Here is a 20,000-nt window from a genome sequence, read left to right on the forward strand (position 1 = left end):
ATCACAGCTCATCCTGAGGAGACCATGAACGTCTGATCCACAGTCCATCACAGCGAGACCGACAGCTAGCCTGGCTAACAGCTAGCCTGGCTAACAGCTAGCCTGGCCTGTCTTTTCAGTGATCGATGGCTTTAGTCTGAGAGCAGATTTCTTTCTTACTTGTTTTTTTTTCTTATAAATTCATACAAGACAGAATAATGAAAACAAGATGATCCAATAACTTGTGAGTTAAATGTGATCCAGAAACGTCTCACTTTGCTGAGAACATTAAACCCGGCATGGGGACACTTGGGGACGTTGTTGTCAACAAACAAACAGAGTTCAGTCAAATAAAACATTCAGTACACGTGAGGTGGTCCTGATGTCGTCCTCAGTCTGAGCTGGATCAGCAGGTTCAACATGTGGAGGAAAGACTGGAGCAGGAAGGGTGGAGGCTGTCGGAGCAGCTGGTTGGAGAATCACCAGAGACTGACTGTCAGCCTCCACCACCGTGAGTCTGACTTCCTTCAGAGGGTTTCCAGGTGAGAGACAGAAGATGGTGTTCAGCCAGCTTCAGCTGCACCGACCCGCTGCCTCTTTGAGGTGCAGGTTTGACCCGTGTCAGCTGCAGCAGATGCTACGTTCAGCAGCTTTTACTGGAACTCGTCTGATCCAGCCCCATCTGGCCGCCATATTGGAGGTCCGCAGTTGCACCAACAGCTGATTTAGTTTCTGCGCGTTGCAGAAGAAGTCGACGGACGTTTGTTTCTGTGTTTGACTTGATCGATCCGTCCGTCGCTGAGCCACCAGCTCACGCTTAGCTTGAGTTTTAGTTTGTGTTGACTTTCCCTTCAGCGCCACCATGAGGTCAAATGAAACATCTCAGCAGCTGTCGGATGATTGTGATGAAATGTGCTTCAGACATTGAGGATGAACTGGAATTACTTTAGTTATTTAGCGCCATCATCAGGTCAGCGTGTCCAGTAGTTTGGTTTATGACCAAATACCTGCAGGCCTAACGACATCCAGCCTTTCACTGCTAATTAGTTAGCATTAGCATGCTAACATGCTAAACTAAGACGGTGAACATGGTAAAGATTACACACCAGTGTTTGTCCTCAGCAGCGATGGAAGAAGTATTCAGATCCTTTAATGAGGTAAAAGTATCAGTACAACGATGCACATTTACTGTGTTCACGAGAAACAGTAAAAGTATTTCTACCAAATGCACTTTAAGTACCATGAAGTAAACTCGTGGTGTGTCAGTAACGTCAAGACATCTGGAGATACGAGCTTTTCACTGGACAGGAAGGAATCTGAAGAGTAATCAGTAACTAAACTGTCAAATGTAATGGAGTAAAAGGAGAATATTCAACTATCATTCATGGACTACAAGTGTAAAGTTGCTCAAAATGGAAATACATACAATAGTCGTCCAGTACTTGAGTAAATGTACTTAGTTACTTTCTGCCACAGAAAAAGATCAAAGATCAATATTTTACCAAAAATCAAAGATTAGAGTAAAGTCCAGACTCTGAAAACAGGTTTCCCATCAATCATCTGAGGACCCTTCAGACTGATCTGCTGACCCTTTGGAGGGGCCCGAGCCCTATCTTGGGCCCCGCTGGCCTAAACTACCTAACAGTACATGAAGTATTTGAAGTAGCTCCACCTGCAGCAGCTCCTGCAGTAACATGCTGCTCTGACACTGGAGCTTCAGTCTGAACACACTGATGAACTGAGATCAGACAGGAGTACTTTTACTTTTACATGAAGTACTTTTGGCTGTAAATACTTCCGTACTTTTACTGTACTTTGAACGCAGGACTTAAACTCGCGCTGGAGTACTTTTACACTGATGTCTTGGTTCTTTTACTTGAATAAAGGTGTAAATTGTTCTCGTAGAGCTCTAAAAACACATCGTCTGCCCTCCATCCATCCCTCCGGTCCGGCCCTCCGAACCTCCGCAAACAGCTCCGAGGAAAAGAGAGAAAAGCCCGAGAACAGGCAGCACTCACCGGCCGCGAGGAGGGCGAGGACCCCGGTCCAAAGCGTCCAGCACCGAGCCATCATCTGCGGACAAAGCCAGCCGGGAAGCACACACGGGCTCGGTCGGTCGTTCAGTCCGTCGGTCGGTCCTCGGCCCCGGTGTCACTCATGTATGTGGAGAGAAGTCCAGATGTTTTTCATCCAGATGTGGTTTAGCCCCGCCCACCGCCGCTGCCTCTGTTTCCACTGCGGAGCCGCCAGAGGTGGAGGAGGCAGACATGTACAAATACATGCATCCACGATCTGACTGTAGTACAAGTACACAGCAGCAGCAGCAGCAGCAGCAGCAGCAGCAGCAGCAGCAGCAGCATTTACTTCAGAAAAGTACTCCAGTGTGGCTCCATTCAAAGTGTTACTGTCGTATTTATTAGTGGATCTTAGAGGAGTACGAGTATAAAGCAGCATGAAATGGAGATACACAAGTAAAATACTAAATTAAAGTAGTAGTAGTAGTAGTAGTAGTAAATATACTTTGTTACGCTCCACAGCTGCATTAGGAGGTATTATGTACTACCCAGATTACTAATAAAACTTTGACCAAGCGGTCATTTAAGACTGGAAGATGATGAACAAGGTTTGACAGTTCAAAGGTTCCTCAAAGAGACGAAGAAGAAGACAAAAACAGGCTGATTATTAATTCAAATGAAAAACTGTTTTCTGACTTTTGTCCATCTGACTCCCTCAGCTGAACGATGAGCGCTGAGATAAACCATCATTTCACTTTTATCTTCACTGTCCATCAATTCTTGTTTCATATGAGCAGTCTGTATCTCATCATCATCATCATCATCATCATCATCATCATCATCATCACCTGCATCAGCATCACTTTCTTTCCTGTTGTCTGAGCACAGCTGAATCCCAGTGAGGCTGGGACAGAGACACTGGGACCACTAACAGGTTTATTCCGGCTCGTTGGTCACATCATGGTGAAGGTGACTGATGTGAGCAGGAAACCTTCTCCGCTCTGCTGTTTCTCCTCTGATCTGCTGACTTTGTTTCCCTCTCACTCCTCAGCACAATGCTGAGATCCTTTTCTTGAATATTTCCTCTTTATGCTTCTTTGTTTACTGAGAGTTTCATTCACCAGTCAGAAGGTGGCTGATGCTGACAGAGGTTGATGTTCTGCTGCCGCCTGGTGGCCAAACGATGGAACTTCAGTCAAATGACTGCGAATGTTCTGCGGAGGTGCCCTTCATAATAAAAGCACGTCATGAGTTAAAGTGTTTTGGTGTCTAAGTTTTAAATATTAGTGAACTGTTTGGATCCTTTCAGCAAATCAATGGTGGACAGTCCAAAAAAATCCAAGTCTTTGGTTTTCTGTCATAGAAGGTAAACAAAAGAAACGCTGGACGATCTGGAACAATATAATAATGGTTCTGTTTTTTATTTGGATGAAAAATTACTTAAACAATCAATAATCAATTGATAATCAAAAAGCTAATTTATGTACTGTTGATTGACTAATTGATTAATCATTTCAGCTCTGCTATATATCCACACATACATGTCACATTCAAACTACATTTGAAAAGCACGAACAGTTCAATTCTTTTTATTTTTGGAAATTTATTTTGATTAAAACAGTTTTAAAGAAAAAATAAAGCATTTGTTCAAATGTAATGTCTTTTGGAGTCGTGATGACGCTTTTATTCTGACAGAACTGGGCCGGAAATGTTAATATTGTTTCCGCTGTCGGAAAACGAAAAGTAACCGTTTTATTGAAAGTGTTGCTGCGGTCAAACTGAAGGTTTGTTACCGGCTGAAACAGACGGTTGAGTCTGAGGTGAGCTCAGGGATCGTCAGTCGGTCCACAGACCGTCATCAGGGGCCTGCTGGCAGCGCTTTCAGCCGGGCTGTGGACCTGGACCTGGACCTGGACCTGGACCTCTGGACTCTGCAGCAGTGACAGCTCCGCAGGTTTTCTTCAGACTCTCCGGCTGAGCCGAGGCAGACTCTGATCAGAGATGAAGAGGAGACTCCTGCTGGTGTCCAACTCCACCCTGCACGGCAGCGGGTACCTGGATCACTGCCAGCAGCACATCTCACACTTCTTTGGAAAGTAAGTTCAACACCAAGTTTGTAAGGAGCGCCTGAAGGGCAAAAAGCTTTCTTCCGGTCAAAACACGTTCAAAAATCCGGCAATTTAACATTTCTGTAACCGTCAGCAAACAAACTTGTCTCTGTGGACTCGGTTGAAAATCCTCTGAGAATTTGTTGTTGAGTGGAAAAGTTCGGCTCAGAATCAGCAGTTTAGGATCAATAGTTTCATTAAAAACATGTCTTAGACGTCTTTAGTCACTTTGTCCAAAGTTAACCGAATAAAGGTCAACTGATCATTAAAATGCAAGATTTGTCAATGGAGTTTGGTGTGAAGAGAAGAACGTAAGTGAAATATAAAGCAAACAGTTTCAGGGCTGAACGCTTGATTTCAGAACTCTTACAGGTGGATCTGATCTGACCTTTGACCTGTGCCTCCTTCCTGTTCTAATGGCAGTGTGTTTTGTGTGTTTCAGAGATGTGAGGAGGGTCCTGTTCGTCCCCTACGCCCTCCACGACAGAGACGCCTACACCAAGACGGCCAGGGACAAGTTTAAGACTCTGGGTGCGTCCTGCTCTGTGGACAGTCTGCACGTGTTTCTCTGTGTTTTTGTGTTTCTTCTGTGGACTTTTGGCTTATTTTTCTACATGTTTGTGTTTGCATGTAAACACTGTTAGTTGTTGTTAATCTAATACAGTCCAGTACGTCCGTGTTAAAGACATTCAGCTCAAACTGGTCAAACTGGTCTCAGTGATCTCACGCGCTCGTTTGGACCTGATGAGCAGCAGTCAGAGTTTGGTGTGTTTGGCCCCGCAGGTTACGAGGTGGACGGCATCCACGAGGCCTCGGACCCCGTCGACGCCGTCCGGAAGGCTGAGGGCATTTTCATAGGTAGGACCAGCAGAGCAAGGCAGCAGGGACGGTGGTTCGAATCCCCGCAGGCTCCGACTGAATGAAGCTGCAGAGACGCCGAACACCTGCCGCACCTTTAGTTTTCTATCCTCCATTATTCCCTTTCTGTTCTTTCTTCCTTTGTTCCTTCTGTCTGTCTGTCCCTCCTTCTGTCCATCCGTCTGTCCTTCCTTCCGTCCGTCCCTCCTCATCCTCCAGCTGTAGTCCAGACTTTGACAGCAGTGTGTGTGTTTTGCAGGAGGAGGAAACACTTTCCGGCTGCTGAAGAGTCTCTATGACAACGAGGTGGTGTCAGAGATCAGGAGGAGAGTGCTGGAGGTGAGGCACGCACGCACGCACGCACGCACGCACGCACGCACGCACGCACGCACGCACGGTAAACTGAAGTTTGAGGCTCTCGTCACTTCCTGTTGTTTTTCAAATCCTTCCTTCCTTCCTTCCTTCCTTCCTTCCTTCCTTCCTTCCTTCCTTCCTCCTGTACCTCCTTTCCTTTCCCTCTGTCCTGCTTCCTTCTCCCTCTTTCCCTCCGTCTTTCCTCCATCCTAACCCAGGACGGGGTCCCCTACATGGGCTCTAGCGCCGGCACCAACGTGGCCACCGTCAGCATCAACACCACCAACGACATGCCCATCGTCTACCCTCCGTCCTTCGCCGCCATCGGCCTCGTCCCCTTCAACATCAACCCGCACTACCTGGACGCCGACCCCAACAGCCGCCACATGGGGGTGAGTGTCTCTAACGGGGGGGGTGTCTGCGTTTCGTTCACAGCTGGAGTCACAGGATCCAGAGGAGAAGCTGTCGATGAGATCAAACAAAGAACTGATAACAACTAATTGGCGAGAATGATGTCACCTCACTCACAAGCTGATAAGTCAGCTCGCTCTGATTGGTCGACTGTCTGCCCTATCAGTTGACCTTTTCTCACCCGTCAGGTGAAAAGACAGCTGCTCATGTGACATGTCATCAGGCTGAGGCCTCAGGTGTTTCTACCTGGCTGTGAGTTCGTGCAGGTCGTCGCCGGTCGGCCATCTTCTTTTCCTGCAGCAGGAAGTTTCACAACATGAAGCTGAAAAAAATGCTGCTGTCGGCAGAAAGAACGGCGGCGTCAGCAGACGGAGAGATCAGCGTTCAAAGAGACGTGCTGTCTGACAGTCGTGATAGAAAACAGACACAGAAAACTGATTCTGATCATTCAGGTGTGTTCACTGATTGATTGATTAGCACTGATTGATTGATTAGCACTGATTGATTGATTAGCAGAGCTGCTGCTGATTAACTTTCTGTTGACCAACAAAAAACAAATAAGTTGATGAATCTGATTAGAAAATAAAAAACACGTTTTTGTCGTGTTGTTGTGTGTAGTCGCGTTTCCCAGCATGCCGCAGTGTCCAGCCCTCTGTGTGCTGTCGTATGGCTCCCCCTTGTGGTCGTTGTTGGTTATTTGTCATAATATTATATAAGTACATTATTATAAGAAGTCCAGGTACATTTACTCAAGTACTGTACGTACATAAACGTTTGAGGTACTTCTACTCTGTATTTCCATTTTCTAATAGTTAGTACTGATTGGACAGGTGCCATCGCCATGGTTACCTTTCAAAATAGGATTTTCCATAAAAAACACTGAACAGTCTCTCCCAGCTTTAGCTGCTGGTACTTCATGGATGAAGCTTCTGTACTCTTACTGGAGGAGTGAAGTACCTGTGATGGAGTACTTCTACACTGTTGTTGGTAAAGAAACTCACCACATGAAGTCTTTCCACGCTGTGCTTTTCATGTATGACATCACTTCCTCAGAGGACACGTTTGTCTCAGGGGTGTATCTGACATGTTTATTGTGTGTTTGTGTCGTGTCAGGAGACCAGAGAGCAGAGGATCACTCAGTACCACGAGGAACCCGATACTCCGTGTGTCCTGGTGAGACAGGCCTGTCCCCTGTTGTCTTGATGAATCCTTTCTTCGGCGCTCTTCCTCAGAGCTCTTCCTCACTGCTGTCAAACTTCTGCTCGCTCCAGCACAAAGTTTTTCTGATTCGCTTTCTTTGTGCCGTTCTTGCGTCAGTTAAGCTGCCGTCAGTGAAACTCGACACTTCCTTCACAGCTGTTTCACAGTAAAATGATTGCAGTGGCTCAATGGGCAGAATCCTTCCTTTGATAGGTGTGCTTTTATTGTGAAACATTTGCTGGAAGTGTAAAATGTCACTGATGCTAGTTTGACAACAGTTGGCTGTAAAGTAGAACGATTAACCCTCGCAGCGGCCTGTGGAAGTGAAACTGATTGGTCCATCTCGCTGTCAGTCAGCAGCTGTTTATATTCTTATTGATTTGATTTTATTCAGTTCATTTTATCGTCTCTGCTTCCTCTGATCTCGTCTTTGCCCCCGGCCTTTATATGAGACCTGGCCTTTATCTGACGTCACAGTTTTCAGATTCTCAGTGTTGAATGAAAATGACGAGGGATTTAAGAAGTGTCTGTTTTTTAAACTGCGTTTCAGTCGTGTCTGTTCTCATCAAAATGAACTGAATGTGACAGGGTCTGAGGGAAGGATCCCTGCTGCTGGTGGAGGGAAGCAAAGCCACGCTGCTGGGAAGCACCAAGGCCAGACTGTTCACCAGGTAACACACGCACACGCACGCACACATACACACACACACACACACGCACACATACACACACACACACACACGCGCACACACACACACGCACGCACACGCACACGCATGCACGTGCACACACACACACACACATACACACGCACACACACACACACGCACGCACTCACACACACGCGCGCACGCACACGCACGCACACACACGCACGCACGCGCGCACACACACGTACACATACACACGCACACGCATGCACGCGCACACACACACGCACACACATGCACACACACGCACGCACGCACACACACACACACGCACACACACACACATACACACACACGCACACACACACGCGCACACGCACACACGCACACACGCACACACACACACACACACACAGTAACAGTCATGTGTTTCTTTATGCTCGTGTGTTTTAGGGGAAAGCCGTCAGTGGAGTACGAGCCAGGAAGTGACCTCAGCTTCCTGCTGACACGCTGACCAATCAGAGGGAAGCAGGACATGAAGGTCTCATCTTTTTGTCCTGGAGGACAGAACTCAGACAGAATAAACATTTTACAGAGTAATCCACTGTGACGCAGTTTTCTGTTAGCTTGTCAACTGCAACGACTCGACTGAAGGGGCCCCCGAACTGAGGGCCCCCCCCCAACTGAAGGGGCCCTGACAGCTGTAGAGTCATCCTGATGTTTGGATTTAAAATGTATAAAATTCTGTTTCCTCTTCTAACTTATGAGCCCTTTAAGTACTTCCTTAATCACTGTCAGGGTGCCCCCCCCCCCACCACAGCAGAATGGACTGTTCCATCCTCAGAGGAGCCTCTGTTTGTTGAGGATGGTTCGTCCCTGATGTGTGACTGTCAGGGTCATTCAACACAACACTTAAACAAACTAAAGAACACCCGAAGGCCCCTAAACGAGCGCCCTGTGTGGCCTCGCCCGTGTGATGACGACGGCCTAAACTCGGTCCGAGTCCGAGTCTGGACAGAGGACAGATTCACTGTCCACTAAAAAGACAAACACTAAATAAAATGTGAACAGGTCAGTTTATTTCAGCTCAAAGGTGAAATCATCTCCATATGAAATAGTTAATTTTTATCCTCTAGGTGAAAGAATACATACATCAAAAATAGTCCAAGTTTTCTCGAGGCAGAAAGGAAGACGGACAGACAGAGAGACAGACAAACGGACAGTGGTATTAAATATAAAACACAGTTCAAACCCCTCAAACAGACGGACAGACAGCAGCAGGACTGACTTCAGATCACTCTTTCATTCTGTTTCCAAACCTTTTGTCCAAATGTGGAATTTTCTGTATTTCTGTTCATGTTCAGTGAAGGTGGAGCTGAAGGTGGAGCTGAAGGTGGAGCTGAAGGTGAGCTGACGTCAGTCCTGCTCAAGCTTCATGTCAGTCGTTCAGACATCGGTGCAGCGATCGCGTCGACCATCGCGGCTCAAACCGTCTCACGTCTTTCCTCTGATGGCGTTTCTGAATTTTACTGTTTTTTAACGGATAGCTCACTGGTGTGAAGTGGGCGGGGCCCAGGAGGGAAAAGATGAGGTCACAGATTTCTGTGCACCAATAAGAATTTAGCATCATTGAAATCACAATGATGGAAGAAATCTGGTCAAATCAGAGTTTCCAGGATTAAACTCTGAATAAACAACAGCTCAGCGTTGATTTAGTCGGAATATTTCATGTAAATACTTCAGATTTGAAGTTTTAAAGTAAAATTTGGGAAATGTTGTTATTCTCTTCTGAGACTTCGATGAAAAGCTCGATGCTCTTAATATGAAGCTACAGCGAGCTGCAGCCTTAGAGGCCTTTTCCTCCTTCAGAAGATCCACATCAGAGTTCACGTCAAACGTTTGACTGTGAGACCGAGAGCTCGTTAACAGCTCGATGGCGGCAGTAGTGACCTCTAGTGGCAGCAGTGACAAACTGAAAGCGGGCGATAAGACGCCATGAAAAAAAAAAGTTATTTCATTGTGACTGTTAACTGGATTAATATATTGTTAAAATCAACCTTAACATTAATTCATGGTGCAAACCCAATATGGGTAAATTCATACTGTCGCAGTGTTTTTATGTTTTTTATATATTCTCTCTCACACACACACACACACACACGCACACACACACAAACACGACGTCGGACCTGCTGTCAGGCTTCATCGTGTTTTTGTTTTCAGCAAAGCTGCCGGTCAGGAAATCTGAGGAGAAACAACCCTATTACACAAAAATCCTAACGAGTGGAAGAGCAGACGCCTCAGTGCAGGAGGGACAGATGAACTCTGACTGACCGCTCATTAAGCCCCGCCCTCCTTAGCTACTGTTGCTACGCATGTCAATCACTCCGCTTGAATAAAAACGCGATAACGTGATTTTTCAGCAAAACGCTTCAAATAATTGAGCCTCGACTTCTGACAGAAGTCGATTAAAGCACGTTCTCATTTCTGGCCACATTTTATCAGCTGTAGCTAGAAGCTAATTAAGCTAACGTTAGCTCCATGAGTTTGTTTGAAAACAGCCTCTTTTTTAATGCTTCCAGTGGAGTTATTTCAAGCTGAGGATCTGTACAACTGGTCTTGAATATGCACTTGATGGCTACACACGATATTATGCTAACAGACTGAAGCTAAAGCTAACAGGTCTCACGTCATGGTATCATGCTAACAGACTGAAGCTAAAGCTGTTTTCAGCTGGAACGGTCTCTCTTTGGACTTCATCCTGTTCAGGGTTTCCTTTAATTAGAGATATAAAGAAATTCATTGTTTTCTTTATTGCGTCTTTTGTTGTTTGTTTTTTTTGTCGTAAAGCACTTGGTGACATCTGGTCTAGGAAGGTGTGATGTAAATACATTTCTAAATAAAAGTTTTCGGGATGATGTTAGCAGGAGTTGCTGGAGGGTACATTTCCTAAAATTCAATGGATCTTAACAGAGCTGCTAACGTTAGCTTAAACTCTGATAGCATCCAGGACTGACTCCCACACAGTGAGGAAATACAACACAGTTGATGTGCTAGTTGCTAACAGGACTTTTAAAAAACTTTTAGCTAATATTATGCTAACTCAGTGATGTCAGGGTTTAGGTAGTCAGCTAGCTAGCCAGACATGCTAATGACTGTATTATGTTCCAGCAGATAAACACACTATTTATTCTATCTCATGTATGATTTTTCCATGTTAGCTTCAGCTTGCTAACCTGTCCAGACGGACCTGTTTGCATAGCTATGATTGGACATCGCTATCGAGGGGGAGGGGTTTAGCTCACGGTCAGTTTCACAAGGCGATTGAGAAACTCATCACAGCACTGATTTTGCAACCACACACCATTTTCTGAGCCAAAAGCAAACTTTGCAAACACTTTCTTTGTGGCATTGAAATGAACGGACGCTCTTTTGTTCGTATTATCGTCGTTTGGTAGAAAATAAACATAAAAAGTGAAATCACCGCCAGCGTCCCGAAGCCTGAAACCCAAAGCAGCTTCCCCACACACACGAAGCAGAAGAAGAAAAGAAGACCTCAGGGTAAATGTATGACTGTAACACTCCTCCTCCTCCTCATCATCATCATCATCATCATCATCATCGTCATCGTCCGCTCAAACCACTTTAATCCAAACAGAGCTGAATGTAGCCAATCAGCCGCTTCCTAACTCTCCTGCTGCCGACACATTTCATATTGCTGCTTTATTGATTTCAGATCAATAATAAAGGCTGATGGCTGCTGGAGGACGTCACCGACCCACAATCCTCTGCTTCATCACCTCATTTCTATTTTCTACCCTTATTGCCGCTCGGCTGTTTTCATTGTATATTGTTAATAAGTTACAGGCTTTGCAGAATTATTTCACTTATTTCGGTTAGTTTTCTTTTGCCTCGTTTGTTTTTGTTGTTATTAGTTTGTTACTGGACCAGCGAGCACTTTGTGGGAGCTGATGGAGAAATGGTCACAGCAGTCCGAGCTCAGAGCGCCTCAGAGGTCAGAGGTCAAACTGGAGCGCCTTCACAGATGACGTGAATTCATCAGCAGTTCTGGACTTTCAATCAATGGTTTTGGGTTCTGACAGAAAATGTGCAAATTTACTAAAAGGCCTTTGGTGCAGATGAAAACCTCGTATCTCCAGAACAGCGACACTAATGCCTCATTTGCATGTTGGAACAAACAGACGATCAAGGCTTTGAGCCGTTGACGTGATGTCGTGATGTCAGAGGTCGCCTCGCCCTGTCTGACATCCAGCCGGCAGCGCCTCTAAACGAGCTCACTGAACACTTTAGATCTCATCTGTCGGGTGACGAGTCGCCTGCTGAACGCGTCACGTGGAAAACCAGAAGAGTCTGTAAAACGCCGATCTGCCGTTTTAATAAACAAATGAGATTTAATGAGTGAATCAGAGAGTTTCAGAGGTGCTAACAGGTGGATCTGGTTAGCTTCAGACAGAGCCAGGCTAGCTGTTTTTATGCTAAGCTAAGCTAACTGGCTGCAACATCTAGAGTGAATAAAGGTTGAACTGTTCCTTTAACTGTCAGCTTCTTGAGCTTTGAGGGTTTCATCTGGACCGAAGCCGCTCAGCACAACACGACCAGTAAGAACTCTTAAAGTGGTACCATCATCATCATCGTCATCGTCATCGTCATTGTCATCGTCATCGTCAGCCACTCAGCAGTGAATACAGTGAATGTCTCTCAACGGCCATTTTACCCTGAATTTCTCAGTCCTGACAGAGGGGGGCGCTCCTCTCAGCTCGGCCTCTAGGCGTCAGTGTTTCCGTTCTCCTCCGGCTGCAGCTGCTCCTTCTCAGTGCAGTCCTCCTGAGGAGGCCGGACCCGCTTAAAGAAGCCCAGCTGAGGAGGAGGAGAAGATGAAGAAGACATTTTACTCATTCATCTCTTTCAGTCAAACGTCAGCTGAAGCTGAGTTCTTCACGGCGGACCACAATCCATCAGCACAACCACAATCCTGTCGTCTCCTATCGCCCACACGTTCTTCTTCCTGTCAAGACCTGGAGCCTACGTTACCCACAATGCATGCACACTACTACAGCACAGAGTACTACAGCACAAAGTACTACAGCACACAGTACTACAGCACACAGTACTACAGCACAGAGTACTACAGCACACAGTACTACAGCACAAAGTACTACAGCACACAGTACTACAGCACAGAGTACTACAGCAGACACTACTACAGCACAGAGTACTACAGCACACAGTACTACAGCACAAAGTACTACAGCACAGAGTACTACAGCACAGAGTACTACAGCACAAAGTACTACAGCACACAGTACTACAGCACAGAGTACTACAGCACAGAGTACTACAGCACAAAGTACTACAGCACACAGTACTACAGCACAGAGTACTACAGCACAGAGTACTACAGCACAGAGTACTACAGCAGACACTACTACAGCACAGAGTACTACAGCACACAGTACTACAGCACAAAGTACTACAGCACACAGTACTACAGCACACAGTACTACAGCAGACAGTACTACAGCACACAGTACTACAGCACACAGTACTACAGCACACAGTACTACAGCAGACACTACTACAGCACAGAGTACTACAGCACACAGTACTACAGCACAAAGTACTACAGCACAGAGTACTACAGCACACAGTACTACAGCACAGAGTACTACAGCACACAGTACTACAGCACAGAGTACTACAGCACAGAGTACTACAGCACAGAGTACTACAGCAGACAGTACTACAGCACACAGTACTACAGCACAGAGTACTACAGCACACAGTACTACAGCACACAGTACTACAGCACAGAGTACTACAGCAGACACTACTACAGCACAGAGTACTACAGCACACAGTACTACAGCACACAGTACTACAGCACAGAGTACTACAGCAGACACTACTACAGCACAGAGTACTACAGCACAGAGTACTACAGCAGACAGTACTACAGCACACAGTACTACAGCACACAGTACTACAGCACACAGTACTACAGCACAGAGTACTACAGCACACAGTACTACAGCACACACTACTACAGCACAGAGTACTACAGCAGACACTACTACAGCACAGAGTACTACAGCACACAGTACTACAGCACACAGTACTACAGCACAAAGTACTACAGCACAGAGTACTACAGCACACAGTACTACAGCACACAGTACTACAGCACAGAGTACTACAGCACACAGTACTACAGCACACAGTACTACAGCACACAGTACTGTGTCCCTCAGTGTTTGAGTCTCACCTTGTACATGATGAAGATGAGCAGCGCCAGCAGCAGCAGACCTGCCAGCACCGCCAGAGCCACCACCCACCCAGGCACCGACTGAGGAGGCTCCGCCACCCACACCACCGACACGCTCACCTGCAAACACACCTGTGTTCAGACACCGCTCACACGTGTTTGATGAAGTCTGTTTCATGCTGGATGGTCTTTTTTCTGTCCTGAACTCTCTGAGGATCAGCGACAGCAGCGGGAGCTGAGGCTGAGCTTCAGACGACCATCGCGGCCTTCCTTCAAACACACCGTTCAGCCGTGATCTGGAAATGTTTGTTATTTAACGGAGTCCTTTACAACTCTGTGGCCCCGCCCACTCGGGTTTATTTAGACCAATCACGTCATTCCTGTCTGCGGCTGTGAGGCGTTTCTAGAAAGACCGCCCGGCCGCTGACGGCTGCGCTCTTACGGTGGTGCTGTTGGACGGCAGCTCGGACGCCAGGTTCTTGTAGGGCATCTCGATGACGCTGAAGGAGGCCGTGGATCGAACCACATACGAGCGATTCTGGTTCTCCGTCTGAAAGCAAACAGCAGCAGGCGATCAGACACGAGACGGCGAAGAACACTCTTACTGCTGTGACACTGACACAGCTGTGTGTGTGTGTGTGTGTGTGTGTGTGTGTGTGTGTGTGTGTGTGTTCGTTTGTTTGTTTGTTTGTTTGTTTACCCTGAGGAAGTTGTTGACAGCCAGTCGGGAGTAGATGAAGAGGATGGCGTTCTTCCTCCTCTCCAGACGACCGACCTGACATCTCAGCCGCAGACACTCTGCTGTGGTGCAGTCCTACACACACACACACGCACACGCACACGCACACGCACACACACACACACACACACACACAGAGTCTTTGTTTCTAATCTTTCCTCTTTGGAAACGAAACTTTTCACAATCAATCACCAAATTCTACCGAAATCCATCTGAGCTGACGGCCACAGAGAGCTGAAGCACGAAGCCTGCAGGTTTCTGTGTGTGCGCGTGTGTATGTGTATGTGCGCGCGCGTGTGTGCGTGCGTGTGTGTGTGTGTGTGTGTGCGTGTACCAGTGTCTGCAGGTCACTCTGTGTGTCTCTTGATTCCAGGTCTCTCTTGCGGACGTGGTTTCGGTTTCGTCCCTCCGTCTCTCGTTCTCTGGGTGGAACCCCACTAGTGTTCTTTGCTGAGGACAACGGGTTCTAACACACACACACACACACACACACACACACACACACACACACACACACACACACACACACACACACACACACAGATTACAACCTTTGCTGTCACTCTGTTCTCAGGATTCCTGTTTTCTCGTCATGAATCAGATCAGGATCAGTGTTGTTGGATCAGTGTGTGTGTGTGTGCGTGTGTGTGTGTGTGTGTGTGCGTGGTCCTCACCGACACGTTGAGCGGGTTGATCTCCATGTCGGTGGTGCAGTTGATGGGGCCCTCGGTCTCGTAGCTGGTGATGTAGAGCAGCGAGCCGTTCTTGAACTGGTAGGGCCACTCCACCTGCAGCGCCGCCTTGCTGAACGTGCTGGGCCCGTTGTTCAGGAGCTGAGGACGGCGTCCACTCGAGACTCATTACTGCGTCCCTGACGGCGGCTGTCATTATGTGTGGAATCGTGTGTGTGTGTGTGTGTGTGTGTGTGTGTGTGTGTGTGCACGCACCTCATAGACGTGAACTATCTGTGGTCCGATGTCGTCTCCGACCACAGGAGGCTCTTTAGGTTTCCAGTTGGCGATTGGAAGAAGCACCTGGCTGGGAGACGACGTCCTGGGGAGACAACACACACATACACACACTTTTCAGATGACAGACCACTTAACTGAGGACACTTGTCCAGCTGTGGACAAAACCTGATTTTTGGGTCAGTGGTTACAGTAAATAAGTCATGTGTGTGTGTGTGTGTGTGTGTGTGTGTGTGTGTGTGTGTGAGTGTTACCCTCTGATGGACACTTTAGCGAGGACGGCCAGCTTGGTGACACTGGACACTCGAGGACTGGTGTTGTTGAACTGGTTCGAGCTGAAACACAAACAAAGAAAGTTTAAAGGACGTTCAGCTGCGATGCTGGAAGCAGCCACCAGGTGGAGCTGCTGCTCCGACACAGACGACACTGAGGCCCTGCATCACAATCCTGCTGGAGGAAGAGTACTGCAGTACATCCAGCTTGATGCAGTAAAAGTACAGCAGTACATCCAGCTTGATGCAGTAAAAGTACAGCAGTACATCCAGCTTGATGCAGTAAAAGTACTGCCTGTGCAGTAAAGTGTGTCCTGTGTGTGTTGTGTTGTTCATCAGACTGAAGCTTCAGTGTCAGAGCAGCATGTCACTGCTGGAGCTACTTTGAATACTTGGTGTCCTGGTGGTTTTGGCCGGGGGTGGGGGGGGTGGGGGGGGACAAAGACGCTGCTTTCCGTCCCCTGAGTCTGAACCTTTGTGGTTGTGGACGGGTAGGAAGGGTCACGCTGAGCTTTGCGAGCTGCAGATTCAGACGAGTCAAATGAAGCGAGAAAGGTCTGAGCGAAGCCGAGCTGTCAGGGCCGACCCTGTCATTAACATACCTCTCTCTGTCGCCCTCGCTCTCTCCCCCACACACACACACACACACACACACACACACACACACAGAGTCTGTGAACACTTTCAGGGTTTTGTCATTGAAATGAGCGTTGGAGAAAAGCTGCTCAGCCTCAGTGAACGGGGCCGGCCGACGGGCCTCTCAGCTCAGCCAATCGTTCACATGCTCGGCTCTGATTGGACGGCTGTCTTCTCCTGTTGCCACTGACCTGGCTCACAGTGAAGAAGATTTTATGAAGTAAGAAGAAGAAGAAGCAGACTGAGCCTTTGAGCAGGTGGACACAAACACTGATGAACACATGAACAAACTGCCTCCACATCAGCTCCTGAGGGAGCGTTCAGACGCTCAGAGGCGACTCTGAGAGGAGGACGTGATCAGACATGAGCTCGCTCGCTCGCTCGGGGCGCCGCAGATCGACGAAGACACAGAGCTGAAAGCTGAGCCAAAGACTGGTTCAGTTTGATGACGCTGCTCGCTAACCGCTAACAGCTGAAGCACCTGCCTCGACGCTGCATTCAGGGACACCACGTTAAAAACAAACCGCCTCCTCATTCATTTCAATGACAGCACTCACAGCAGAGCAGCGTGCTCTGAACGTACGTGTGTTTCGTATGTTTCCTCTGTGTGTGTGTGTGTGTGTGTGTGTGTGTGTGTGTGTGTGTGTGTGTTCAGATCAGACTGAGTGAGACCCTACCTGACGATCTGTAGGTCAAACTTGACGGACGTGTCCTCCTCCGACAGCTGGTGCACGCTGAACCGCAACTCTGCCAGCACCTGGCCAATCACAGCACAGGAGGAGGCAGCAAAGGACCAATCAGGAAGCAGGAAGGGACAGAAAAGAGCACGATGTTAAGACTCAACACGTAGAGCGGAGGACAGAGACGTCTGTTCGTGTCAAAGAGTATTAATGTACACTGGTGGTGGACTGGAACGTTGAACCAGAGGCAGCAGGTGGAGGAGCAGGTGGAGGAGCAGGTGGAGACGTTATCAGCTCAGAGGCAGGCTGGGCTCCACCGCTGACGGATGCAGTACCTGTGCTCAGACTGAACGCAGCCTGAGCCGAGGCGGATGGGGTCACTCACCTTCGTTCCTCCCTTCATGGGGTTTCCCAGGTCACACACCACCATCTTGGTCTGGTTCTCCTTCTTGTAGGCGCAGGACAACCTGCTGAGAGTCTGAGACACAACAGAACAGACCGAGTGTCAGTTTGATCCCTGAAGAGGAGCAACTCTTCATCCACATCCAGCACGAGCCTGCAGCGCGCGCGTGTGCGTGTGTATGTGTATGTGTGCGTGCGTGTGCGTGCGTGCGTGTGAGTGCGTGTGTGCGCGTGCGTGCCTCACCTGGCTGCGGACGACCCCGGTGAAGTCGGCCTGCTGTGGAGGGTAGACGTGGAGCTCGGCCTCGTAGGCTCCTTCTCCCTGATTCTCGGCGCTGATCTCCAGAGTCAGAGCGTTGTCGTCGCCGATGTAGATCTGCTGCCGGTCGCTGAGGGACGAGGCGGAGACACGAACTGTGTCAGAGCTTCATTTAAAACCGATTGGACGGCACGCTGCTGATGTCCAACTCATCTGTTCTATTATCAGTCCCATCTCACATGTTACTGTTGGACATGTCTCATCTATCCTTCGGTCACTGTTCTGAATGGATTCGCCTCATGGCCTCGTCAAATGTCTGAATCCTGGTTCAACCACGTGAAGCACTTTGCTCTGAAAAGTCTTTATGAATAAAGTTTATTTGAATTATCATCACTGAGATCCAGACCCACCTCTTCACTGACAGCCTCAGGTCCGGTTTACAGATGTTGTCGTCTCCACAGTCCAACAAGATGTGAGCCTGAAGGAAGAGGAAGAAGCAGAGACGAGAGACAGACAAGAGGGACAAACAAGAAGGAGGACGAAGAAAAACAAGACAGAAGAAGAGAAAGAGGAAAGAATGAACGTCCAAAAGAAAAGACTCAGTCAAACAGTTCTGAAAACTGAAGTATGAACACACACACGCACGCACACACACACGCACACACATGCACACACACGCTCAGTGACCTGCTTGGTGATGTTGGACGGCGCAGACACGTCCACGATGGGCAGCAGTCCGGTTTGGTCCGCAGCCAGCTGGTAGTCCAGACTGTACTCCATCGCCACGGAGATGGGAGTGATCTTATCCCGAAACTCTCGATCGTCCTGAGAGAGACACACAGAGAGACAGAGAGAGACAGGGAGACAGAGAGACAGAGAGGGACAGAGAGACAGAGAGAGACATTTTCACTCTTCAGCTCTTATTTTGAAAGTCTGTCCTGCTTCAGGTTCAGCTCATCAGTCAGTCCAGCTGCACAGCGCTTCACAGACATTCATCTTAAGAGGGACCCTGATGAGTCTTCATGAGGACACTGAGACACACGGAGTCTGTCCTCCACTCATTTACCATTAGACTCCATCAGACTCGAGACGGATGGAGCACAGTGAGAGATCATCTTCTTGTCAAATCCTAGCACCTATATTACCCACAATGCACCTCTACAGATGTGTGGGACTGTGGGGTGTTATGCTAGTAGCGGCTCATGCATCCTGGAGCCCCCCCCCCTTAAAGTCTCATTCTGTGATGCTTCACATTAAAACTCCACCTTTCACTCGTTCAGTGCTGTCTGTTTCTTTAACAGTTTTTTCTTCTTTGACTCGAAAACGCATCACCTCCTCACCCTCAGGAAGACGTGCTGCTCCTCGCAGGCCGGGCCTTTGCCGTTGGACACCATCATGTTCTTGGAGTACTGAAAACTGCGGCCGTGCAGGAAGAGGACGCGTTTAGTCGCCTCCTTCTGCTTCAGACGGTCCAACACGAGGTCCACACGGAAACCTGGAGGGCGACCAATCAGAGAGGAGATCAGGAGGACGTCTGAAAGCTGCAGAACCGCAACCACAGGATGACTGGTGCAGACATGATGGCTCTGAACTGAGCGAGCGGCGAGGACGGGTCAGTGTGAGAGAAAGCGTCTTTTTTACTCACTGAGAGTGGGCGGAGCTCCGCGGCCGCTCGCCTTCAGGCAGTACTTCACCTTGAAGCTGAAAGACAGACAGCGTCAGCTGCAGCGTTCAACCATCAGCTTTAAAGACTGGAACCACATCAGATCACTGATCTCAGACCTGCACTGTGACAGTTAGCTTAGCTTAGCATAAAGACTGGGAAGAGAGGGAAACAGCTTCCTGCCGGGCTCACTCACTTCCTGTGAGGTGCTGGTGGGTGAACCAGGCTAGCTGTGTGGGCCTGTTTCCAGTCTTTATGCTAAGCTAACTGTTGCACCATCCCTGATCGTGAAGCATCTCATCAGCTGACGGACGGCGAGCCGCTCAGAGTGTGAGCGCCGCCTCCTCTTCGCGCTGATCGTTTCATTGATCATCAGTTTCTGTCTGATCCTCCGCGTCTCTCACCAGGAAACCAGCGTGCTGCTTCCTGGCAGCGTGCACGTCTTTTCCTCTGGGTTGATGATCTGAGGTGTGAGGTCCAACGTGGCGTTCACACTGATCACTGGACGAGCTCTGACACACAC

The 20,000-nt window shown here is 48.2% G+C and overlaps 3 protein-coding genes across 3 annotated transcripts in view; 1 reads left to right on the top strand and 2 right to left on the bottom strand.

Moving 5' to 3' along the window:
- tgfbr2l (transforming growth factor beta receptor-like) overlaps positions 1-2,115 on the bottom strand; it is an 11,612-nt gene extending 9,497 nt beyond the window's left edge. The window contains exon 1 of the mRNA XM_070976063.1: positions 1,998-2,115. Coding sequence (XP_070832164.1) covers positions 1,998-2,052 — 55 coding nt within the window. The 5' untranslated portion in view covers positions 2,053-2,115. The remainder of the gene's footprint in view (positions 1-1,997) is intronic.
- Positions 2,116-3,707: 1,592 nt separating this feature from the next.
- LOC139340350 (alpha-aspartyl dipeptidase) lies at positions 3,708-8,173 on the top strand. Its single transcript, XM_070976133.1, has 8 exons — positions 3,708-4,090; positions 4,545-4,633; positions 4,886-4,960; positions 5,220-5,299; positions 5,533-5,706; positions 6,839-6,898; positions 7,514-7,596; positions 8,029-8,173. Exons 1-8 carry the CDS (start codon positions 3,996-3,998, stop codon positions 8,087-8,089), a joined length of 717 nt encoding a protein of 238 aa, XP_070832234.1. The 5' UTR covers positions 3,708-3,995; the 3' UTR covers positions 8,090-8,173.
- Positions 8,174-8,632: 459 nt separating this feature from the next.
- Positions 8,633-20,000, bottom strand: part of itgav (integrin, alpha V) — a 25,939-nt gene continuing 14,571 nt past the window's right edge. Inside the window, exons 17-32 of the mRNA XM_070975600.1 lie at positions 19,882-19,989; positions 19,460-19,515; positions 19,155-19,309; positions 18,502-18,639; positions 18,225-18,292; positions 17,800-17,944; positions 17,539-17,631; positions 17,151-17,230; positions 15,820-15,900; positions 15,545-15,650; positions 15,272-15,430; positions 14,932-15,063; positions 14,559-14,672; positions 14,301-14,408; positions 13,859-13,978; positions 8,633-12,453 (exon numbers count right to left, since the gene is read on the bottom strand). Coding sequence (XP_070831701.1) covers positions 12,361-12,453; positions 13,859-13,978; positions 14,301-14,408; positions 14,559-14,672; positions 14,932-15,063; positions 15,272-15,430; positions 15,545-15,650; positions 15,820-15,900; positions 17,151-17,230; positions 17,539-17,631; positions 17,800-17,944; positions 18,225-18,292; positions 18,502-18,639; positions 19,155-19,309; positions 19,460-19,515; positions 19,882-19,989 — 1,756 coding nt within the window. The 3' untranslated portion in view covers positions 8,633-12,360. The remainder of the gene's footprint in view (positions 12,454-13,858; positions 13,979-14,300; positions 14,409-14,558; positions 14,673-14,931; positions 15,064-15,271; positions 15,431-15,544; positions 15,651-15,819; positions 15,901-17,150; positions 17,231-17,538; positions 17,632-17,799; positions 17,945-18,224; positions 18,293-18,501; positions 18,640-19,154; positions 19,310-19,459; positions 19,516-19,881; positions 19,990-20,000) is intronic.

The sequence above is a fragment of the Chaetodon trifascialis genome, chromosome 12 (assembly GCF_039877785.1).
Source record: "Chaetodon trifascialis isolate fChaTrf1 chromosome 12, fChaTrf1.hap1, whole genome shotgun sequence".
In the NCBI taxonomy this organism is placed as follows: domain Eukaryota; kingdom Metazoa; phylum Chordata; class Actinopteri; order Chaetodontiformes; family Chaetodontidae; genus Chaetodon; species Chaetodon trifascialis.

Coding starts and splice junctions, on each gene's coding strand:
- LOC139340350 (XM_070976133.1), top strand. CDS start 3,996: ATGAAGAGGAGACTCCTGCTGGTGTCCAACTCCACCCTGCACGGCAGC. Junction 4,091..4,544: donor ATCTCACACTTCTTTGGAAA/GTAAGTTCAACA, acceptor TGTGTGTTTCAG/AGATGTGAGGAGGGTCCTGT. Junction 7,597..8,028: donor AAGGCCAGACTGTTCACCAG/GTAACACACGCA, acceptor CGTGTGTTTTAG/GGGAAAGCCGTCAGTGGAGT.